This window comes from Pelecanus crispus, chromosome 14, assembly GCF_030463565.1.
Source record: "Pelecanus crispus isolate bPelCri1 chromosome 14, bPelCri1.pri, whole genome shotgun sequence".
NCBI lineage: Eukaryota > Metazoa > Chordata > Aves > Pelecaniformes > Pelecanidae > Pelecanus > Pelecanus crispus.
In genome coordinates, this window is record NC_134656.1 from 1509494 (window position 1) to 1532751 (window position 23258).

At 56.2% G+C, this 23258-nt stretch overlaps 3 protein-coding genes across 3 annotated transcripts; 1 reads left to right on the top strand and 2 right to left on the bottom strand.

Annotated features, from left to right (window-relative positions):
* Positions 1–5819: 5819 nt before the first annotated feature.
* On the bottom strand, positions 5820–14568 carry NSFL1C (NSFL1 cofactor). Its single transcript, XM_075721002.1, has 9 exons — positions 14467–14568; positions 13527–13624; positions 12480–12554; positions 11143–11308; positions 10702–10794; positions 9951–10060; positions 9354–9491; positions 8670–8834; positions 5820–7623 (listed from the first exon to the last, which is right to left on the bottom strand). The coding sequence occupies exons 1-9, from the start codon at positions 14566–14568 to the stop codon at positions 7461–7463; spliced, it is 1110 nt and encodes a 369-aa protein (XP_075577117.1). The 3' UTR covers positions 5820–7460.
* A 790-nt stretch (positions 14569–15358) lies between these two features.
* Positions 15359–17362, bottom strand: LOC142594894 (signal-regulatory protein beta-1-like). Its single transcript, XM_075721280.1, has 5 exons — positions 17296–17362; positions 16593–16946; positions 16030–16344; positions 15552–15896; positions 15359–15462 (listed from the first exon to the last, which is right to left on the bottom strand). Exons 1-5 carry the CDS (start codon positions 17360–17362, stop codon positions 15359–15361), a joined length of 1185 nt encoding a protein of 394 aa, XP_075577395.1.
* LOC104030726 (uncharacterized) lies at positions 17361–22916 on the top strand. Its single transcript, XM_075721349.1, has 5 exons — positions 17361–17559; positions 21408–21758; positions 21886–22081; positions 22495–22537; positions 22791–22916. The coding sequence occupies exons 1-5, from the start codon at positions 17361–17363 to the stop codon at positions 22914–22916; spliced, it is 915 nt and encodes a 304-aa protein (XP_075577464.1).
* Positions 22917–23258: the final 342 nt, after the last annotated feature.

Consider the following 23258-nt stretch of genomic DNA (forward strand, 5'->3'; position numbering starts at 1 on the left):
GCCTTTTGTCATGTTGCTCAGTGCCTTACAGAAGACAGCATCACCCGCTGGGTCTGGACAGGGTGTCACGATTGCTCGTGCAGCACGGGGAGCTCTCAGCCCGCCTCTGCGCAAGAGCGGGGTTCAGCTTTGTGCTGGAAAAGCAGATTCCGGTGAAAAGCACCAATCTCACTGCTAATCGCTGCTATACACTGGGCTACTTGCTGCAAGCAATGAGCTTTCTAATAACGCCGTGTGCCCAGGCCTGAAATCTAACCAAATCAGCTCGCTGTACACTGCGCACACCAAGAGTCTGGAGCTAAAGGAGGGTGCCTCGTCCGTTGCTACGCTGATCTTCTGCTATCATAGAATCATCGAATTGTTTAGGTTGGAAAAGACCTTCAAGATCATCCAGTCCAACCATTAACCTAACACTTCCAAGTCCATCGCTAAACCAGTTAAGGGCAGGGTAATAATTAGTTTCATGTTTCCTGGCTTGGTGGCTGGATTATTTTTTAACAAAAGTAAAACTAGGAATCATGAAGGTTGGAAAGGTGCTTAGAAATAGGTTTTGAAAGAATAGGGAAAGCACTCGGCAACGCTGCAGCTACACCCATTTTTCTGTGGCACAAATACTCGGCAAAAGGCTCAGAGAAGCCAAAGCTCTGCAGTTTAAGGAACAAGGTCGTGTTGGAGTTTAGTCACTGCAAAGGAAAGGTCCCTTCCCCAGAACTCCCTTCTCCACTGCAGAAGCACGAGATCTTATCTCTCAAGGCAGCCCAGGGCCCAGGAATGCACGATACAAACAACTCCAAGCCATGCTGGCTGAACAGCTTTTCTCAGGGTACTGTGACCTAGAGATGGGCTGCTCAGGCGAGGGAGCCCCATTGGAGGGGGGGGGGGGGGAAGTCTAAAGCCAGCAAATGGGAATTTTTTGGCACAAAAGCAAGCGGCAGCATTTGGATGAGTTCCACTAGCAAGTCCTCCAAAGGTTTACCCCTCCTTGACTGCTCTAAGCACGGCCAGCAGCTCTCGTGTTCCCCTCAGCACAGCTGCCTCCGCTTGGTGCAACACGAGTCGTGATTCAAAAGCCACCAAGATGGATGAGACAGGAGAAGAAGAGCTGTTGCTGCGGTAATCCCTGTAAGCCAATAAAGAGTTAATTTAATGAGGAGTCATGAAATGTACCTGAGTAAATAAGAACATCTGGAATCTATTCAGGAACTCCCAGTGCTGGGACAGACAGGCTCAGTGCAGACAAGACAGAACAGCAAATAAGATAAGCATTTAGGAATGTAGTAAATAAGTCAGAAAATGATAAATTAGTAAATCGAGAGGTGCTTGACACAGGAGCTGTTCAACTGCCAAAGATGTGGGCCTATCGCATAGTTAGTATTACACCGCGCTCTGTAGAAGCGTGTAATTGGGAAACGTGGGACTCATTTGGAAAAACTTTTGCTAACAGGTAACTAGAAAGGCTTTCCCTTCCCGTTTCAGCTGAACTCTGCGGGATCCCTGCTGACAGCCAGCCCGATCACCTGGCCAGCAGCTGCAAGAAGCCGCTACCTTGCAATCTTTAGGCAGCGTGCGTTTGCTTACTTGTGCCGTCAGCGTTGCCGCAGGAGCCCAGTTAGCGCCTTGGCAGCAGCCAACAGATGGAAGTCCCCAAGCAGTCTGCAGCGACACACGCTCCACCAGCTCCCAGAGCCACTCACACCATCGTGCCTGCCGCGTGTTTATGCCACGTGGCACAGCACGTGCCTTATTTACCAGAGCAAAAAGGAAACTTGCAGCTGAACTCTCAGCAGGCATCAGCTACCTTTAGGCTCTCCTCCTTCCTAAAGTAAAGTGAAATTGCCTAAAACACACCGTGGAAGCTGGCAGGGCGATCGTACCTCGTTAACAAGGACTGCAGGTGAGGAGACCCAGCTCTGCACGATTCGGCAAGTGAGTGCGCGCGCAGCGGCCGATTCCCTTCGCGCCAGGCAGAGCGCCGACGCGCACGTTCCTCGCCGCTGTGCCTGAAGGACAGGTACGGAAGCACGCAGCTCGGAGAAGTCTGGTCTGAGTCTCAAAGCACGAGAGGAGCTGAAACGCTTTTCTTCCACTGGGGATGCAGCTGGGTGGCCAGGAGAGCACACCTGGCAGCAGGCACGGCTGAGAACCGCGGGCTCCGGCTTCCCAGCTCTGCCTCGAGTGACTGTCAGACACCCCTGGATGATGCCAGGTGTTTACCATGCAAACGCCAATGCAAACCCACAGCCTGGTAAGAAAAACAACTTTGTTGCTTGATTAAATCTGGCATTTAAAGTTACCAGTCTCCCTCTATAAACAGTCTGGTTCACCAACAGAAACAAGACCATTTAGAAGAGGTAAGGGAGTAGCACCGTCTTGCTTTCAAAATCTAGCAGTTCTTCACACGGGCTTATCTAACTAGAGATAGGACAAGAGGAAACGGCCTCAAGTTGCGTCAGGGGAGGTTTAGATTGGGTATTAGGAGAAATTTCTTCACGGAAAGAGTGGTCAGGCATTGGAACAGGCTGCCCAGAGAGGTGGGGGAGTCCCCATCCCTGGAGGGGTTCAAAAAATAGGCAGAGGTGGCACTTTGGGACATGGTTTAGTGGGCATGGAGGTGTTGGGTTGATGGTTGGACTGATGATCTTAGACGTCCCTTCCAACCTTAATGATTCCTAGTTTTTACTTTCATTAAAAAATAATCCAGCCACCAAGCCAGGAAACATGAAATTAATTATGACTCTCCCCTTAATTGGTTTAGTGGTGGACTTAGTAGTGTTAGGTTAATGGTTGGACTGGATGAACTTAAAGGTCTTTTCCAACCTAAATGATTCTATGGTTCTACGATCTAGAACAGCAGACTCCTGCACCGACACCGGCTCCTGCCCAAGGATCTAATGCAGGTATCACAGGTCCTCCCCTCATGGTGGGGGGCTTTGAAGAAAGCCGTAAGCATCTTGTTTCATGTGACAGTGACACCAATCCCCCAAGCCAGTTTTCTGCTGTAACCACAGAGTCAGAAGAAACATCAACTCAAGGTCCCTGTTCTTGATAACAAAGGATCTGTAAAGCAGTGGTGCTTCCAAAAGAAAACCCTCCTGACTGAACTTCTGAAGAACATCCCAGGAGCAGAGTGATATCTTTTTAATCACTCCTCTAAATAAAGACACCAGAGAGCTGAAGACCCACCCAAGAAGCAGCCATGGCATGAAGGTCACTTTCTCCTTCTGGAAAGATTTAGTGTTGTCCAGCAATAAGGAGCAAAGACTAAATTAAATATAACTGAGTATAACCAAAGGCAACAAGAAAAAAAAAACAAACAAAAGGCCAAAATTTACAGTCATCCTCTTCTAGCTGCAGGTGTGTCCCCTGAGATTTCTTGCTCCCTATCTCTTGTCACTGCTCCCATTTATCTGCTAGCTGCGCTACCCGAGTTTTGTGCCAAAACAAGCCAACCAGCTAGCTGCTCTGTGCTGCTAACGTTATTTTACCCGAAGAAGCAGCTGAAGGTACAGCTACACCTAGAAATGCATGTTCCTACACCAGGATCACTGAAAAACTACTTGACCAAAGGCACCGGGATGGCAGAACCTCCTGAGGTAGGCAGACCACTGACCATGCAAGAAACAGGGACCAGGAAACATCCCATGGCAAAAGCAGCATTACAGAGTGGAGGCAAAGTTCCCAGGAAATGGTGTAAAATGCTATCAGAAAACACAGGAACTAAATCTTAGCAATGAGGACATGTGAAAAGGAAGAAGAGGAAGCAACGAACTGCATACAAAGGAAAAAAAACCAAGGAAGTCCTACAATTACCCATCTGAGGAAGGGAAAACCGTTAAAATACAGCACTCAAAGAAAAACACTCAGATACAGTGAAAGACATCAGCCCCAGATAGGACAGCAGTCATAAAACTGGGCTGTATCTTATCACACAGAAATTGAAAAGTGAGTTTTCACGTGAGATGTGGAGCGCTGCCTTAGCACCAGCGTGCGAAAGACCGGGACGACAGGCAAGACTCCCCTGTGGAGGGAACAATCAGAGAAAAGAGAAAAAATATCAAAGTGAAACAATTCTCCAGGCAAAGGAGAAAAAGACGCTTTTTCACAGGCATAAATGTCAGTTTTAGAAAAGCCCAATCTCAGCCTATGACTCTGTTAGAACAAAGAAATGGAATGATAAAGGAGGGAGATTTTACTAGAGGGAAAGTCAAAGAAACTCGCTAATGACCACCACAAACTATAGGAGTGTCAGAAACGAGCATTTACCTTCCGGCAGGGGCACGTCAAACACCAAAGAGCTGCACCAGTGACAAGGAAGGTGATTTTTTTTTTTCCTTTTTCTTTTTTTGTTTTTTTTAAACAAAAATCAAGGTGTCTCTTTCCACCACCCGCTTTTTCCTGTTCTGGTATATTATCCCTTCCCCATTGCTTAGCCTGGCTGTCATTTTTGCTTTATAGCTTATTTTATAGTGAAACGTTTCACCAGCTCACAGGAGGAGACTGTTTAATACAGGAGATTGCATGTATGTTGCTTCCAGTTTGTTCCACAGGCTCTTTTGTCAGCTTTGGAAGAAGATACGCCTATCTCAGTTACCGATACCGCTTCGGTGCTCTGCTCCGGCACACTTCAGATACCCTGGCGGCAGGGCAGAGCTGATCCTGCTCGCCAGGAGATAAGGACTGCTCATTACTTACAAAAACAAAAACCAAGAAAAGAATCAGAGGAAGAAGGAGTCGGCAGCGGCATCCCAGAGGGGCTCACAGACACACAGGAGCACAAGGCTCAATCCAGCCACCAGACCAGGAAACATGAAATTATGACTCTCCCCTTAATTGGTGTACTGGTGGACTTGGCAGTGTTAGGTTGATGGTTGGACTGGATGATCTTAAAGGTCTTTTCCAACCTAAACGATTCGATGATTCCATGATTCTAAGGTGCAGCTCCCCACAGACAGCTGGCAGAGTTTCTCAGCAGGAGCCGTCGAGGCGGAGCGCGGCTTCTCTGCAGCAGTGCCACCCTCCGGGCTCAGGGGGCAAATTCGCTTTTCCTGGCAGAGAAGCGTCTCCGAGCCCAGAGCCCCTCCACATTTGGCACTTTTCCATCCCACTGCCAAGGAGAGAGCTGGGGGAGGAAACCTGGCTGTGAAACTTCCCATCGGTTAAATCAGAATCTGTGCGACACAATCCTTGAGGTCAGCAGCTAGACGAGCTGCTGTCTAGCTGCCAACACTTTTAATTTGGGGCCACCAATGTGTCCAGCTCATCCAGCCAAAGACCACGGATGCCAGCTAGTCACCACCTCAGTCCTCTGATGCCACTGGCTAACCAAGGCAAAGCAGGAGACAAATAATTTGTACTCTCTTAGATAAACTTTCTTTCTGGGTCTAAGGGCGCATCCCGGCCAGTGCTCTGGAAGACGTTGTCCCAGGTCCCCAAAAAAGCACGTGTGGAGAAGATCAGGATACAAGAACTCCTCCGGTGACCAATTAAAAAATGAGTGACTTCCCACAAGGCGACTATGTTTAGCTCTAAGGGAAATTCCCTTCCTGAATTCTCTCTGTACTGGTCCACACGGATGACTAAGTGGTCATAATATGCAACATCAAGTGCTGCAGGCAGGCAAACCCCAAGTTCACCTGTCAGAAAAGATCTTTAAAAATGCTGCTGAGATTTTTAATCTCATTTAGCTGAAGACAGCTCAGCGCCGGGAAGCCTGCTCACAGTGCAACCCAAAGCAGAAAGTGTAGACATCCACACGTACGTCATCCAAAATACGAGAATAGATGGTAGCCGTAATTAGAAAGGGTCAAACGCCGTTTTCCTATTTTGCGGGCTTTTAATGGTATTTTTCACAATAATTTACAAATTTGCTGTTACACGCATTATATATCCATTTAGTAATGAAAAAAACGTAAGTTAACTCAGCTCTCAGTTGAGAAACTGTTGTAAAAATGCCCTCGCTAAGGTCTGGTATCTACTCCCGCAGTTTTGTATTAATAGAGGCAGCCAAGCGAGTTTCTCATGCTGAACCTGCCCAACCTGCCAGCCCTCCCTAGAGCTTGCTCTCTGCTCTCACCAAGGTGAGGACCTGGAAGCTTCAGAGTGCCGAGGGGGGTGGACTTACAGCGCGGCAGCCGCAGGGCTCCGGCGTGACTAAGGCAGGAAGCGGACAGGGCACGCTCCAACCCTTCGCACGGCAGCAATCCAGCCTCTCCCAAAGGGATACCGCTGGGTGCGGCGCAGCTCCCAGTTAGCTGCTGTCTGGAGGCCCACGGTTCAGCACAGCTCGCGGTTCTGCTCCAAAGCCCTCGCTGCGGGTCGGCGCAAAGTGCCGCGGCGCAATGCTAGATGGCAACTCGTACGCGTGACGCTACACCAGCACTACCAGTCCCTCGCGTCCAGGCGTAACAAATTCACCCGCAGGATTCTGTTCAAAGGAAAGAAAGATATGGAGACCTGAGCCCAAAAGACAAACAGTGGAACAGACCAAAGCTGGAGAATTCCAGGTGTTCAGCTCTGTTAGTCCTCAGCAGGGGAGAGGAAATAAATCAAAGGGTACCACAGCCTTGAGTTTTCCCACCTGAGCTGTTTCCATCATCTCAATAATTCACCTCTTAAAGCAAAACTTGCTTTCCAGCAAGACAGACTCCATTTGCCTTTTACTTTCAGTCATTTCAAGCCGATTCAGCTTTGTGTCTTCTTGGAAAGAAAAAGTCAGCAGCAGGGTTTCTCAAGAGAAATGCAATACAGCAAATTAAAACTGCAGTCAGCCTGGACCGCTGGAGAAAATGCAGGCAGGGCAGGCGGGTACTGCAATGAACGCCCCTAAGAGTTCTGCTGAGGGAAGGAAAGTCAGGACTCTCTCTCCAGAAAAGCCCAAGAAGAGTTAAACCTTGCACCTACACACACACATCGGAGTTTTCCCCACACCGAGCGACAGCTGTTTCACAAAGACTTCCCCCAGAATGCTTTTACAGCAGTGTGACCATTAGCCTGACAATCAGATCACCCATTCTCGTATAGTTTATATTTAATGTGCGAAAATAAAGGGAGTACTTTGCCAGCAGTCCCCAGAGGAGAGGGAAGAGCAAAAAGATTGTGATGAGCAGTCAGTCGGCAGGGACAGAAACTGCTCCCTGGGAGCTCCCTTCCCCCCCTCTCAAGAGTGCAGTAACGCAATCCACAAAGGTAACTGAACTCTCATGGGAGAATTTGTGGCACAATAGGCTGCAGCTCCTTTCAAAACAGATTCGTTTTGTTTATTTATTTTCAAGTCCACTGATCATCACAAAAAAAAAAAAAAAACCCCATGGCAAATGCAACTAAAGAGAAAAAAGTCCAACCGAGACCTAAGAACCCAGAGCTACGAGTAGATGTGAGCCTGTGCTGCACGGCGCAGGTGCACGCACAGGACGAGACGACACATGCGCACTGCAGGCAGGCGTGTGGCGAGGTGGGTTCCTTTATATCAACCGCTGAACAATGACAGCATTGAGCAGGTTGGCTTCCTTCAGGGTTTGGTTCTCATCAGTCAGCTCTTTATTTGGGAAGGTGGTCATGAGGACGAAGCTGGTGGCGGCCATCGCTGGCCGAGCATCTACTATGAAGAGTCGGATGTCACGGATCCTGTCCAAAGGGATCAAACACACAAGGGTGATCCTGTTACTGAACATCCTGTAAAAGCGCATGGCAACAGCCTAAATCCATCCTTCCCAGAGCGTGCAACCCTGCAACCCTGCGCTTGCTTTTCAGCTAACAGCAGAGGCCGCAGCCAAGCAATTCCGATTTAACCTACTCCTCCGTAGGTTCCCATTTAGTGAAATACCACAGGCTGCTTTGTAGGTTAAAGACTTTCGGCTAAGTGTTCTTTTACACTGCCCAACTGGAACACTCGTGTTGTCAGGTGGCTATTTGAAATTGAAGGCTTCTGAACCCTTCAAGATGAACAGATTAAGAAATTACTTGACACTAGCTGCTGTAAGTGACTGAGCTCATCACACACAGCACAATCTAGATGATCTCGACTCCCAAGAGCAGCCACAACACCGACACTGGATCTATTTCCTGCACCTGATCGCAGAAGAAGGTTTTTGTAACTTTTTGCATCATTCTTGATTCTCTTACGGAAACTGGAGGAATGAGTACAAACAAATGGCCACGCTCTCCGAGATCAGGTAGGTGAGAAGGACTTCAGGAGAGAAGTCTAACGAAGCAGCAGGGTATATAAGCCAGCTTCGCTTGTCCAAGGGAACTGAACTGCTGTAAGAGCACTCCTTGGTGCTCCGTTCAGCCCAGGGAACAGCCCAGTAGAAAAGTCTGAATTGAGAGTCAGAATAACTGAACCAAGTTCCTTATTATCTGACAGTTTCTAAAGCCCTTAGAAGAGATTCAGGTTTTTATAGGTGACATTAAGGAAAGTTCTGCTGATAATGCTGAAGCTCCCAGGTGCAGCATCACTGGCTGTAACACATCACTATTTGGAAAGCAAATCCTATCCTTCCAACAGTTAACGACTGCCTTAAAACCCCACAATAATTTCATTCCTCTTCACCTATACAGAAGGATCCCCAGAGCTCCCTTTAGCAGGCTAGCCAGGATGTTAACATCTGCTCCATCTGAGCACAGTTTGCAGTGTCATTCAGCCCTTCCCAGTTAGTAACCCGCATTTGTACCTGTGATTGTGGTTAAACTTCTGGACCAGTCGCCCGCCGTCAGCGAGCCGGATTTGGATGTTGGTGACGGGCTCCGACTCATCGATAGCGATGGCAGAACTGGCTTTGGCTTCATTCTCTGCCTGCTGGGCTGGCGAGCTGGTGCCCATCACCTGGGGCACAGTGCTGAGAACAGGGAGACACAAGGCGAGCTGTTAAAAACCAAATGACTCCCCTGGCTGCGGGGTGTCAGGAATTGGGCAGTGAGCTTATCGCCTGCTGGGCCCAGCTACCAGGGTTCCTAGTCAAGAGACACCAATGCAATTTGGAAGTGAGAATTTAGGAGCCTTGTAGTCAGCAGGAACTGGTCTAGAACCTCACCTCTACCTCTTCCCTTCATAGCACCACATCGTGGGTCTTCACAGGCCCACAGGAACAGGGACCGTGTAACTTGGGAACAGTGCTTCTACGTGACATATCATGCTAGTTCCAAACTAGGGATCTGCCTCCCACCACGGAAAGACTGAGCCACCTCACAGAACACGCCAGCAAGCCTCATCTCCTCTCTCAGAGGAACACCTCACATACCATAGGCACCGACTGCCTTTTCTTCAGAAAGATGAATCAAGAGGTTTAACCTAGCAAAACTCTCGAGCGAGTGTCTCGCATCACACACACAGCAAACCAGCGCTGCTGTTTTCTCACCTGCCCAGCTTCTGTCCTTCTCCAGTAAAAGCTTTGAAGACACTTTTAGGTTTCACATACTCCTCATCACGATGATCCTCCATATCCAGGTTCACTTGTCCGCCCCGTGCTAACCTGCGCAGCTCTGCTGGGACTTCCCTGCAAAGAGAGTGTCCTAAGGCAGCTGCCTGAAGAAGCAAGTCAGGAAAGTGTGGAGAAAAAGTGCCAGCCACAGACCTCTGGAATTTCAGGAATCGCAGTGAGCTCTTGCTTAATTAAGAGGGCAGATGCACACCTCCCCACTAGCACACACACAAATTAAAGGTTACTTTTCCCTGGCCCTCACCCAGAGTGACACGATGCGTCAGAAATTCTCAGCCCAAATATGAAAATCTGTTTGTTCCCTTCAAACTCCCAAGGCCCCGTACAAACCAAGGCCACTTTCCCGTTTATTTGAAGTAAATGTTCCAAGTCTGCCCTCCCATAGTTTCCCATATTAAGAATCCAGCTCTTACAAGAAAGCTGAGGTGAAATGTGCCATTGATTCGGCATCCTGAATTCCACAAACGCTTGTGTTTCAGAAAACAGCTATTCTTCCTCTCCCCTCTCGCTACATACCCTCTGCGGATATCATCAAGAAACTGGGCATTGGATGGGTCCTGGTAGCTCCTCAGCTCTCCGCTGTCCAGACTGAATCCACTCTTCCAGAGCTTCAGTACAACATGCACCTGCCACAGCCCCCAAACAACAATCAGCCTCACTGAAGCATCTTAGCAAGAACGATAACCAGACGCAAAGTGAAAAGTTCCTGACTGGTAGAGGAATTTCAAGGTGCAGAAAACATTCCAGCCAGCTTCTGCTGGGCTGAGGGAAAAGCCCAAAGCACTGGCTATGTAATGGCCATACATCAATACCTAGAAGGTGGCACCACAGACCCCTTTTTGATAATTATGGCTGAAGAGCCAGGAGTGTGCTAGACGAGGAGCCTAAACCAAGCTCCCACCATGGCCTAGATGTGTATTTGGTCACAAACCAAGCACGAGAGAATCTTGCATTGATGCTGTCACCTCCACATCTCTTCAATGGATAAAGAAGAGTTAATCGCCCAGTGCTCTTTGTATACTATTTTTCACAATCTGCCCTTCTAACGCTCAGATTCTTAATTAAAAGTTCATCAGAAAACCGCTTACCCAAGACCAAAGCATCTACTATTTTCTAATCAGAAATCCCACGAGAAGCAGGATTTACCATACTTCTGTCCTCTTGAATTTCTATCAAGCTTTATAACTCTCTGGGCTCGCAAGCTGTGTAGCTATAGCAGAGAAATCCCTCGGGTGACATCTACAAAACAGAACAGAGAGATACTCACATCCTGAGCAGAGTTCTGTCTCCTCTCTCCTGCCACATAAGCAGACTCCTCCTCTGGAGTAGCCCCAAGGCGATACCCTCCCCCTGCGAAAGGCTGCAAGAGAGAAGGGTGGCCAAAGAAGTTACAGAGTGACACAAACCCCAGACAGCTCGCTTCCCCTTCCCCAACACCATTATGGACGAAGAGGGGGGCTTCGTGGCATCAGCAAGATCTGTTGTCCTGCAGGCACAGTGACCAGCTTGAACAAGTTAATAAATATGGCACAAGAAAATGGCTTTTCTTGCCACTGTGACACAGGAACTGGAGCTGCACTAGGAGAGAAGTCCAGACTTAGCCGTCCTTTTAAGATAATTCTAGGACTCCACAGTACCAAAGAGCTGTCACAGTGGGAGCCTTAACTGAAACGGGGAAGAGAAGGAAGAAGAACTCATCACTCCTCACTTTAGGCTTGCTAGTCTCGCCACCGCTCTTGGCCGTCCGATCAACCGCCACTGCACCGTGCTCCTTTGCTCCTTTGAACAGATCCTCCACCAGCTCATTGGGACTCTTCTTCCTCGGAGGACCAACGATCTGCTGTCCACTTCTCTCTGAGCCGCCGGCATAAAACCTAACAGAAAGCACACGGCCTCTGGGTAAGACTGGACCGCTGCTTCTCCAGAAGATGCATGTGACAGGACCCAGCAGTTTTATATCAGGATTCAGTTTATTTTTGTACAGCTTGGATCTACAAATATTAGCTAATACCAGTGGATCTCCTACTGTAGCCACTTACAAGTTCCTGTACTGCAGAGACTTTCTTTTTATGTCAGTTACTGTAAAATTATCCATTGATCAACAGCAACAAAGTGATAAAAACTCTCTCGTACCTAGCAAGAGAAACAGCCTAGACTGACAAGGCTCAGTTTCAAATGCTAGTACCAGCTGTCTCACCAAGCTCAACCAGACTGCCAGCAAGTCTCTGGCCTGTCAGACGGAAGGAGGTGGGCAACATCTAACTGGTATTTTGAGGGAAGGCACGCGTTCAGGCCACACTGAAAGATCACCTCACGCAGGACGGAGCTGAACTGGAAGCAATGAATGCACAGTCAGTGAAGCGCAATTAAGCACTTCTGGAAGACTGGGTTCGTTAGCTTCCAGCTGGCTTGTAACACATACAGAGCAAGCTCACATCTGTTTGCAGCAGACCACACAGCCTACCTAGACTGAGCCACCTTAAGATACATCAGTTCCATTCAATTTACCTTGCCCATTAACCTTAAGGGTATTTAACTACTTACAGCTGACATCATAGATTACTTTCCCACTAGTATGCCATGCTCCCATTGGAAAGGGGACCTACATTTTTCTTTCCACCTCCACACTCCATTACATTACCCTTAGGCAGCACTTAAAAATGAAAAACCCTGACCAAAAAAAACCCAACCAACCCCAAACCCCAAGCAGAAAGCAAACCAATCCCACATTTCCGTTCTCTACAGACACAAATGACGGTCTGGTCTTTCTTCTATTCTTAGCCGAGGGCTTCCACATCCTACCTCAGGCTTTCACTCAACAGCACAATTCAGTGATGAAAACTGGTGTTTATACAGCAACGCTGAGCATGTGCTCGTGCACAGACTTTGCACTGACCAACCTTTCTGCGCCAAACCTGAGATTTTTCACTACAGGAATTTCATATCGACTTAAGTCTGCTTTTTAAAAAAACCCTGTACACAAGTGGTAAGCCATCACAAAAGGGCAGGGATACACACACAGGTTTTAAGTCTTTCAAAACTTACCGCTGTCCCTCCTCCTCTTCATCATCATCCTCCTGCGCATGAACAAGGTCTCTAAACGATGTTACTCTATGGTCACTGCAAAAATCAATCAGAGAAGTATGTCAGCCTCATGACACATTTCAGCCACATAAACAAAAGCTCCTGAACACAGCAGTTAGGGTGACCCTGTTCTACTTTTAGGATCTGATTCATTACTCTATGAAATGACAGGACAGCACTGGTGTAACCGAATGGTGAACCGAGCTCCTGGCCCTCTCTGCCAACTACACCAACAGAAAACAGGAGCGGGTGCATTGGAGGCGGCTCAGACGGCGGCTGCAGACACAGCAGAAGCCACGAGTCTTCGGTCGCCTTCCTTGCGTACCAGAAGATTCTGTTGCCTGTTTCCAAGTGCCGCCACTTCCGAACCTGCACAAGCCCAGGTTTCTCTTCCAGGCCCCAGCACAGTCCAGCCTCCACGTCCTTTTCCTCTTGTTTCTGCCAAGGCTGTTAGCTGTGATCCAAACTGAAACAGGGTTCTTCTGCAACATGGACTTTATTCACCAAAGCCTGAACCAAGAGCACTTTTCTTTCAAGATATAATCAGTAAGTCCTCTTTGAAACTGGACAGTATTTCCCTGCCGCACAGGGATTTGGTAAGGCGAAATTTAACTACTTCTTGTAAAACATTCGACCAGATCAGTCGTCACACAAAATTAGAAAGCACTTTTCCTGTGGAGATACAATCTGCTCAACTGAAAGTGTCACCAACCGATTGTCTTCTAACTTCAAAAGACAAATCAAGTTCTTCCTGAGCGACAGGGCAAGCTGTTCTAACTGATCTTTGGAAAAAACATCTGTGCTTGTGATGTATAAATGCTGATGTTTTCACAATTTCTAGAGAGCCATACGAGGTGAAACAGATCGAAACGCAGAGCTATTTCTCCTGAAAATTAACATACATCAATGCTTTAGATAGAGCTTGCATTTTTACAATAAATAGTCTTCACTATCAGGTTTACAAGCTGCCGATAAACAGATCGGCTTGAGCTGAAGCTCCCTCCTCACCTGGCTGCAGTGCCTCTGGATATAGAGCTGGGTGTTGGCTGGGGAAGAGTCAGAATGTCCTCATCACCCCCGTCCTCATAGAAACTGGCAAGCGCAATCTGGAAAGGAACACCACAGGAGCTTTTCAGGATGAGAACAAACATTCCAGAACAATGGAAAAAAACACACACACAAATAACACAGCTGAAGCTTCCATCACACTGGGCCTCTTAAGGGGCATCAACGCTACAGACATTTCATGTCATTTTACCCTTTGGAGGTCCTAGCAAAGACGAGGCTTTGCCAACTTCTCATGTTTGGCTTTGTTATGGTAGGACACTCACCACTACAGGTATGCCAGAGCAACCTCCCCGACTGGAGGCCCTTATTGTGCAATATTTCTACAAGGGTAATGATAAAATTACTGTTCTGAAACAGCTGCTTTTGTGACATCCATGAGCAGACTCGGAGTTTAACACAGCTGGATCGCTTGAGGGGGGTGGGAGACAGGAGCAGGTCAGAGTGGTTTTTTAACACCCTTAATTTGGGGGTGCCGAGACTGCTGCTGACAGCACGGGCAGCAGAGCACTAATAACCTCGCGAGCATTCAAGAAAAACCTACGCAAACCCGGAAAAACCCAGACACCTCCCCCCCCCAGCTCTAGAAATTAGCTATGTTCAAATTAACGAGAGAACCCGGGCGGGCTCCGGCCCCAACCAGCCCACGGACCCGCGGCAACGGCTGAGCCCGACCCTCGCAGCCCGGCGACGGGCCGGGGACTCGGGAGCGGCCGGCGGCCGAGGCCTGAGCCTGCAGGAGACCGAGCTCCCGGCCCAGCGCTCCCCCACCCGCCACCGCGACGGCCTCCAGGGCCGCGGCCCCGCCGCCGAACCCCCCCTCAGCGGGCCGAGCCGGCGACGGGCAGGGCGGAGGGGAGCGGGGCGGTGACGGCGAGGTTACCTGCAGGTCCCAGCCGGCGGACTCCAGGAAGAAGCGCGCTCGCTCCTCCTCAACGCCGGTCACGGCCACAAACTCCCTCAGCGCCTCCTCCCTGCCCGCCATCTTGCCGCGGTGCAGCGCCCAAACCCCGCCGGGGCCCGCGCCAGCCCCGCCCCGCCCCGCCCCGTGTGTGCCGCCAACACCTCCCGGGCGGAAACAGCCGCGAGCGGCGCTCACCGCTATGCCCCGTCCGCAGCGGCCCCTGGCGGCCCGGAGGTGCGATGCGACGTGCCGAGCGCGGGGGGACAGCGCCGAGCCCCGGGGGTGCAGATCTGATACCTGGGGGTGCAGATCTGAGCCCCGGGGGTGCAGATCTGAGACCTGGGGGTGCAGAACCGAGCCCCGGGGGTGCAGATCTGAGACCTAGGTGTGCAGAATCGAGTCCCGGGGGTGCAGATCTGAGCCCCGGGGGTGCAGAACCGAGCCCCGGGGGTGCAGAGCCCAGCCCTGGGTGTGCAGAACCGAGCCCCAGGGGTGCAGATCTGAGCCCCGGGGGTGCAGATCTGATACCTGGGGGTGCAGAACCGAGCCCCGGGGGTGCAGAGCCCAGCCCTGGGTGTGCAGAACCGAGCCCCAGGGGTGCAGAACCGAGCCCCGGGGGTGCACCGCCGAGCTCCGGGGGTGCAGATCTGAGCCCTGGGGGTGCAGCGCCGTTGGTTGGACTTGATGATCTTAAAAGTCTTTTCCAACTTAAACGACTCTATGATTCTATTATCCCGGTCTGTTTATTTCCAGGTACACACAACAAAGCCGACAGCGGCCGAGCCCCGGGGACCCGCTCCCGGCACCGCGACCCAAGGAACCGGGAGCCAACGCAGAGTGGGATGGGGCGGCGGCCCCGGCGTTCCCCTCCTCATGCCTTCCCACGCTTGAAGAGGAAGATGAGGAGGCCCCCGAGGAGCCCCTTCTCCATCAGGATGCCAAGCCACAAGATGGGGCTGGACAGGAGGTGTGGACCTGTGGTGGGGACAGGGGACTTGAGTGGCCAGGGCTCAGGGACAGGTGGCCCCCAGCCGCCCACCACCCCAGGCACCCAGCAGCATTACCTGGCTGGGACCGGTCGCTCAGTCCCTCCCTGGCTGGGGCAGCAATCTGCAGCACGGCCTTCTCGACGACGGGACCCTGGGCATCGTGCATCATTTGGCAGGTGAACACGGACCCGTTCTTCTCCTCCGTCGCTCTGACCTCCACCAGGCTCCTCACCCTGAACAAGCCCCGGGAGGTGTTCTCCAGCCGGGAGGTGTTCACCACCTTCATCTCCGTCCCGTTTTCCAGCCAGGCGACGGCCACGTCTCCCGGGTAAAACCCCTCCACGCGGCAGGTGAAGGTCACAGTCTTGTTCACCTCAACGGGGTTTGGTGGAGCAGCGACCACGCGGACCTTGGGGGCGACTGGGAAGAAAAGCAGCTCCTGGTGCCTGCGTCCCCCGGCTCCGCTGCCCGCGGGCTGCCCTGTCCCTGCCCCAGGACCCCCAGCCCCACGGGAGCCGGACGCCCCGAGCGCCGGTGCCCCCCCAGCCCTCACCTCGCAGGGCTTTGCCGAGCTCGTACGTCCCCCTCAGCGGGGCCGGCAGCGTGAGGTGCCGCACCTCGCAGGCGAGCTGCGAGCGGATGTCGTCCTCCTGCAGCCTCACCGTCACGGTGCTGGACATGTCGTAGGAGAATTTCGTCTGCCCGGAGGTGATCTGGGGCTGCTGAGCCCTGATCGGGATCCCGTCCTTGAGCCATTGCACGGCGATGTCTTCGGGGGAGAACCCTCCGGCCGTGCAGGTGAAAGACACCGATTGCCCCGGCCCCGCTCTGCCGTCGGGCCCGGACACAACCGGGGCGCTGGGTTTGGCTGCGGGGAGAAGCGTGGGGCCGTCAGACCGGGCTCTGCCACCCCCGCCCGGCCCCAGGGCTGCAGGGAGCGGGGTCTCCCGCGGGGGCACGGATGTGCCCGGGGACGGCCCACGGGATCCCGAGCCCCGAGCCCCTTCCCCGACCCCGCTCGCCCAGAGCAGAGCCCACCGGGACGGGCTGGGTCGGGACGTGCTGGGACGGGGGCTGCGCCCGGCGGGGCTGGTTCCCACCAGGAGCCCCACTCACCGTGCACGGACACCACCGTGCCCTTTCCTCGCTGAAACACCGCCTCATCACTGATCCCCGATATCCTGAACTTCACGCAGTAATAGGTGCCGGCATCCTCGGGGCGAACATCGCTGATGCGGATGTTGAAATCCATGTCGGACCCATTCGCTACCCTCGTCACGCGGGGGAAGAAGCCCTTCTGCTCATAGATGGTCTCGTTCCCACTGCCCCAGCCCTTCAGCCACTTCACAGCACCAGCGGGACCTTCTCCAGACACGGTGCAGGTCAGGTTGAGCGTCTCCCCCGCTGTCACCGACACCTTGTCCTGGGGCTGGTGCAGCTCGAAGCCCCGGCTCGCCTGGGCCCCCGCACCTGGGCACAGCGACAGGAGGGCAGGGGGCTGACGAGGGGCTCCAGAGCTGGGGCACAGCACGGGCCATCGCCAGAGCCCCGGCCCCGAGCCCGGAGCAGGGACACAGAGCCATCCCTGTCCCTCGCCCCCCTGGGGCAGCCGGCACCGCAGGGGACTGCGGGACGGGGAAGGCCCCCGGGATGTGATGGAGTAAAACAAACTCTTCGGCCGGGGATAGAAGCAAGGTAGAAGGGAGGCAGGGAGAGCAGAGCCCAGAGAGGCGCAGGCACAGGGAAGGATCGCCCTGCCAGCGGCGCGGGGGAGCGTGCCGTGGGGAAGGCGCTGGGGCCGCGTGGGGCCCCCACTCACCCGGGGCTCTCCGGAGCAGGAGCAGCATCAGGCAGGCAAGAGGCAGCGCCCGCGTCGCCGGAGCCATGGCGATGCCCACGTCCCGCTCCCCGACGGCTCAGGGCGGCTCGGCTCAGCGGGTGGCGGGCTCTCTCCTAGCAAAGGGGAAGGAAGAGGCTCGCTGCTGGCCAAGTTCCTCCAGGGACCACTTGCACAAGTCGCAGCCGGTTCCCACCGTCTTCACACCATCTTGCGTCACGAGGCTGCTCCTCGCCGGTGGCATCAGTCTCGCTCTCCCTGCGCATTTGTGCCACGGCCACCGGCACCGGGCAGCCGGCCAGAGGGGCCCCGGATTGCCGGGGGGACACCCAGCCCTTGCCGGCAGGATCGGGGCAGGGGCCGGCGTCTCCGACGGGCCCGTGGCGCAGAGCTCGCCCAGGGCTTCGCCGCAGCCCACCTGCAGCCCACGCTCCGGGCCCGCTTGCCGAACCAGGGGGCTGAGCCGCTCCCCGGCCCCGTGCCCGGCGCAGCCCTCGGGGTCGGGGCAGAGCCGCAGACGCTTGGCCCTCGGGGGAAGCCCTTTGGGGATGAAGCCCGTCGGAGGTGAAGCCTTTTGGGGCTGAAATACTTCGGGGGTGAAGTCCTTCGGGGGTGAAGCCCTTTGGGGGTGAAGCCTTTCGGGGGTGAAGCCCGCCGGGGATGAAGCATCCGGGGATGAAGCCTGCCGGGATGAAGCCCGCCAGGGATGAAGTCCGCTGGGATGAAGCCCGCCGGGGATGAAGCCCGTTGGGATGAAGCCCTCCGAGGATGAAGCCCGCCGGGGGTGAAGCCCTCCGGGGGTGAAGCCCTCCGAGGATGAAGTATCTGGGGGTGAAGCCCTCCGGGGATGAAACCTGCCGGGGATGAAGTATCTGGGGGTGAAGCCCTCCGGGGATGAAGCCCTTTGGGGATGAAGCCCTTTGGGGATGAAGCCCGCCGGGGATGAAGCCCGCCGGGGGTGAAGCCCTTTGGGGATGAAGCCCTTTGGGGATGAAGTATCTGGGGGTGAAGCCCTCCGGGGATGAAACCTGCCGGGGATGAAGCCCTTTGGGGATGAAGCCCTTTGGGGATGAAGCCCGCCGGGGGTGAAGCCCTTTGGGGATGAAGCCCGCCGGGGGTGAAGCCCGCCGGGGATGAAGCCCGCCGGGGATGAAGCCCGCCGGGGGTGAAGCCCTCCGGATCTCCCGTCGGCTCTGCCCGTGCCCCCCCCCGCCCCGGGGCAGGCACCACAAGCGTTAACAGCCCGCGGCCGCTCGCCTCCATTTCCTGTGCCGCTTCTCCTTTTCCTTCTCCGGGCGCCGGAGCCCAAACTTTGGGCAGCGCCCATGGCTTGGCGCACGGCTGCGGCGGCTCAGCTCCTGCTCGGGCAGCTCAGCCTCCTCCCGCCGCGGCTCTCGGGTGAGTCCGGAGCGGGGGGCGGCGGCAGCCCCCCCGGCAGCTCTGCCGCTCCCCCGCCCCGCTGGCTGCGGCTGCCCCGGGGGGACGGCGGGGGAGAGGCCCGGCCGCCGCCGCAGATCGCTAAGGCCAGCGGGCCGGCAGAGGGGATCGCCGGACGGGGGGGCCTTCCTCCGCCGAGCACCTTTTTGGGCTGCGTGGGATGGCGGGGGCAAGGCGGGCCCCGGGGGTGTGCAGCGCCGAGCCCCGGGGGTGCAGCGCCGAGCCCCGGGGGTGCTGATCTGAGCCCCGGGGGTGCAGAGCCGAGCCCGGGGGTGCTGATCTGAGCGCCGGGGGTGCAGAGCCGAGCCCGGGGGTGCAGATCCGAGCCCCGGGGGTGCAGAGCCGAGCCCCGGGGGTGCAGATCCGAGCCCCGGGGGTGCAGATCTGAGCGCCGGGGGTGCAGAGCCGAGCCCCAGGGGTGCAGAGCCGAGCCCGGGGGTGCAGAGCCGAGCCCCGGGGGTGCAGAGCCCAGCCCCGGGGGTGCAGAGCCCAGCCCTGGGGGGGTGCAGCGCCGAGACCCGGGGGTGCAGCGCTGAGTCCCAGAGAGCGAAGCCCCAGGGTGTGCAGAACCGAGCCCCAGGGATGCAGAACCGAACCCCGGGGGGTGCAGAGCCGAGCCCCAGGGGTGCAGCGCCAAGCCCTGAGGTGTGCAGAACCGAGCCCCAGGGATGCAGAACCGATCCCCGGGGGGTGCAGAGCAGAGCCCCAGGGGTGCAGCGCCAAGCCCTGAGGTGTGCAGAACCGAGCCCCAGGGATGCAGAACCGAACCCCGGGGGGTGCAGAGCCGAGCCCCAGGGGTGCAGCGCCAAGCCCTGAGGTGTGCAGAACCGAGCCCCAGGGATGCAGAACCGATCCCCGGGGGGTGCAGAGCAGAGCCCCAGGGGTGCAGCGCCGAGCCCTGAGGTGTGCAGAACCGAGCCCCAGGGATGCAGAACCGATCCCCGGGGGGTGCAGAGCCGAGCCCCAGGGGTGCAGCACCAAGCCCTGAGGTGTGCAGAACCGAGCCCCAGGGATGCAGAACCGATCCCCGGGGGGTGCAGAGCCGAGCCGCGGGGCGTGCAGCGCCGAGCCCTGAGGTGTGCAGAACCGAGCCCCAGGGATGCAGAACCGAACCCCGGGGGGTGCAGAGCCGAGCCGCGGGGCGTGCAGCGCCGAGCCCTGAGGTGTGCAGAACCGAGCCCCAGGGATGCAGAACCGAACCCCGGGGGGTGCAGAGCCGAGCCCCAGGGGTGCAGCGCCGAGCCCTGAGGTGTGCAGAACCGAGCCCCAGGGATGCAGAACCGAACCCCGGGGGGTGCAGAGCCGAGCCCCAGGGGTGCAGCGCCGAGCCCTGAGGTGTGCAGAACCGAGCCCCAGGGATGCAGAACCGATCCCCGGGGGGTGCAGAGCCGAGCCCCAGGGGTGCAGCGCCGAGCCCTGAGGTGTGCAGAACCGAGCCCCAGGGATGCAGAACCGATCCCCGGGGGGTGCAGAGCAGAGCCCCAGGGGTGCAGCGCCGAGCCCTGAGGTGTGCAGAACCGAGCCCCAGGGATGCAGAACCGAACCCCGGGGGGTGCAGAGCCGAGCCCCAGGGGTGCAGCGCCAAGCCCTGAGGTGTGCAGAACCGAGCCCCAGGGATGCAGAACCGATCCCCGGGGGGTGCAGAGCCGAGCCGCGGGGCGTGCAGCGCCGAGCCCTGAGGTGTGCAGAACCGAGCCCCAGGGATGCAGAACCGAACCCCGGGGGGTGCAGAGCAGAGCCCCAGGGGTGCAGCGCCGAGCCCTGAGGTGTGCAGAACCGAGCCCCAGGGATGCAGAACCGATCCCCGGGGGGTGCAGAGCCGAGCCGCGGGGCGTGCAGCGCCGAGCCCTGAGGTGTGCAGAACCGAGCCCCAGGGATGCAGAACCGAACCCCGGGGGATGCAGAGCAGAGCCCCAGGGGTGCAGCGCCAAGCCCTGAGGTGTGCAGAACCGAGCCCCAGGGATGCAGAACCGAACCCCAGGGGGTGCAGAGCCGAGCCCCAGGGGTGCAGCGCCAAGCCCTGAGGTGTGCAGAACCGAGCCCCAGGGATGCAGAACCGATCCCCGGGGGGTGCAGAGCCGAGCCGCGGGGCGTGCAGTGCCGAGCCCTGGGTGTGGAATGTCGAGCCCCGGGGGGTGCAGAGCCGAGCTCCGCCAAGCCAGTGCTGAAGGTAGTGGGGGGCTTTGGGCAGGAGGGTTTTGGGGGCTGCGCTCGGCTCCGGGGCTGCACATCCCTGCTCAGAGCCAGCTCCTGGCCGCCTGCGCACAGTCCTGGGCTCTGAACCCCGCTTTCTCGCAGAGCCCCAGTAATCCTGGCTTGTGTTGTACAGAGCTGGGGCGTTAATGTTTAACAGCATTAGGGAGTTTTTCTTGCCAGGAATTCCCCTTGGCTCTCTCTGTACTTCTCTGGTCTGCGAGCACCCGCAGTGCCTCCTGTTATCAACACGACAGGGGCTGCGAATTTGTCCCTTGTTCATTTTGAACCTGGCTTCCCAGTGCCTGCGGTTTGTCTCTGCCACATCCAGGGATATTTCTCAGCCGCGCTGGCTGCAAACTTGGAGCGAGCAAGGGCTGCTCTGCCCGTGTGCTCGGAGTGAGTGGAGCAAGCCCTCGCCTCGCTCCGTCGCTCAGCCCCTGCCCTCCTGTCGCTGTGCCCAGGTGCGGGGGCCCAGGCGAGCCAGGACTTTGAGCTGCACCAGCCCCAGGACAAGGTGTCGGTGACAGTGGGGGAGACGCTCACCCTGACCTGCACCGCGCCCAGAGGCAGTCTCGCTGGTGCTGTGGAGTGGCTGAAGGGCTGGGGCGGTGGGAACGAGACCGTTTACGACCAGAAGGGCTCCTTCCCCCGCGTGACGAGGGTAGCGAATGGGTCCAACATGGACTTCAGCATCCGCATCAGCGATGTTCGCCCCGAGGATGCTGGCACCTATTACTGCGTGAAGTTCAAGAAATCGCTGGGCGGTGATGAGGTGTTTCAGCGAGGAAAGGGCACGGTGGTGTCCGTGCACGGTGAGTGCAGCCCAGTGGGACGCTGCTCCTGGGGACCCCATCCCCTGGCCCCCACCCTGCCCGTGGCGGGGTCCCGCGCTGCCCTGCACCCACCACCCTGTCCCTGCTCTGTCTTCTGTCTCCGCAGAGACAGCCCTGGTTCCCAGCGTAGTGGCTGCAGCTGTAGTGCTCTGCTTCCTCCTCGGCCTCTTCTTCGCCGTCTGCATGTACAGGAGGAGGCGCAGAGGCGAGGTGGAGAGCCAGCGCCTGGCCAGGCGAGCAGCCGTGGGCAGCTTCTCACCCGTCCCTCTGCGGTGCTGTGCAGGGACCCCCGGCACCCCGAGGTTTGTACCCACCACCTCTTCCTTCTGCACCCCGAGACGAGCGAATGGGCTTATCCACCTGCCTTATCCTGGTTTCCTCTCCCTCTGGAGCAGTAATTTTCCCCAGAACAGGTCCTTTACTCACAGGCACATCGCTGCGCTGCGTTGCTTCTCTCTGCGGTTCTGGGAGCGCGCGGTGGGGAGTGCCCAGCACCGGGGAGCTCCCTGCAGCCCCTCACCGTGGTGCCTGAGCCCAGTCCGGGCACGCAGACGGCACGTTGTCCCTCTCCTCTGCCTTCAGCGTGGGCATCGTGTGTGGCCATGTGCCGCAGAGCCCGGCTAAAATTCGGGAGGGGAATTGAGGAGGGCTGTGCTGGGTGGGGTGGGAAGGGGACCTGGCTTCCTTTAGCTCTAATGGCTGTTCTTCCCCCCAGCAGCGAAGTCCTGGACTCAGAGAGCTCACATCTGCCCAGCCAGGTAAGAGTGAGCCGTGAATATGAGGAAGAGCATCCCATGCCGATGTCCCGGCTTACAGGGACTCTGCAAGGCTCTGGAGCTGGGGTGGGCATTGGGGGAGCAGCAGCTGCCTGCATGCGGTCCCGGCACACTCCGCACCACGGCACGGGGCCGTCTGTGCAGTCGTGGCGCCGCTGGCTTGAACCTGCCATTAGGGTTATATTTGCAAGATTTTTCTTGTGACAGCATTCGCCGTTTGTGTGCACTTCTGCAGCAAAGCAGCAAGGAGGACAACATCCACTACGCTGATCTCCAGCCCCTGCCCGCGTCCCCGGGGCACAGCAGGAGCCCCAGCGCAGCCTGCTCGGAGTACGCCAGCATCAGGGTAGCTGCCAAGTGATGTGTGGCACCGCAGCCTGCAAGGCCAAAGAGCCCATTTCGGAGGAGGAAGCAGGAACAGTTCTGCAGGACGCAGTAAAGAAGTGGATCTGTTTGCATGGCACACCCCAGTCCAAGCTCGGCACGCCGCGCTCGGAGCTTGCAAAGCTCCCCTAATCCATTCCCGTCTCAGTGGCGGAGCCGGGCGAGGCTCAGGGCCCGACCTGCTGTGCCGGGCTCGACAGCAGCTCTCCCAGGACCCAGCAGCCACCTCAAACACAGGGTCAGGGCCACGAGGCTGAGCACCTCTGCCTTCTGCAAGCCGTTCGGTGCCAATTACAACAGGAGGACTTCGCGCACGCCT

What these genes read in the sequence shown, in the direction of transcription:
- NSFL1C (XM_075721002.1), bottom strand. Translation starts at nt 14,568, where the DNA reads ATGGCGGGCAGGGAGGAGGCGCTGAGGGAGTTTGTGGCCGTGACCGGC. An exon ending in GCGAGACTAGCAAGCCTAAA is followed by an intron (nt 10,795 to 11,142) that starts GTGAGGAGTGAT and finishes TCTCTCTTGCAG; the next exon opens with CCTTTCGCAGGGGGAGGGTA. An exon ending in AAGTTTAACCACAATCACAG is followed by an intron (nt 7,624 to 8,669) that starts GTACAAATGCGG and finishes CCCTTTGGACAG; the next exon opens with GATCCGTGACATCCGACTCT.
- LOC104030726 (XM_075721349.1), top strand. Translation starts at nt 17,361, where the DNA reads ATGGCGATGCCCACGTCCCGCTCCCCGACGGCTCAGGGCGGCTCGGCT. An exon ending in CACGGTGGTGTCCGTGCACG is followed by an intron (nt 21,759 to 21,885) that starts GTGAGTGCAGCC and finishes CTGTCTCCGCAG; the next exon opens with AGACAGCCCTGGTTCCCAGC. An exon ending in GGGACCCCCGGCACCCCGAG is followed by an intron (nt 22,082 to 22,494) that starts GTTTGTACCCAC and finishes TCTTCCCCCCAG; the next exon opens with CAGCGAAGTCCTGGACTCAG.
- LOC142594894 (XM_075721280.1), bottom strand. Translation starts at nt 17,362, where the DNA reads ATGGCTCCGGCGACGCGGGCGCTGCCTCTTGCCTGCCTGATGCTGCTC. An exon ending in CACGGTGGTGTCCGTGCACG is followed by an intron (nt 16,345 to 16,592) that starts GTGAGTGGGGCT and finishes TTCTCCCCGCAG; the next exon opens with CCAAACCCAGCGCCCCGGTT. An exon ending in GAGCGACCGGTCCCAGCCAG is followed by an intron (nt 15,463 to 15,551) that starts GTAATGCTGCTG and finishes TCCCCACCACAG; the next exon opens with GTCCACACCTCCTGTCCAGC.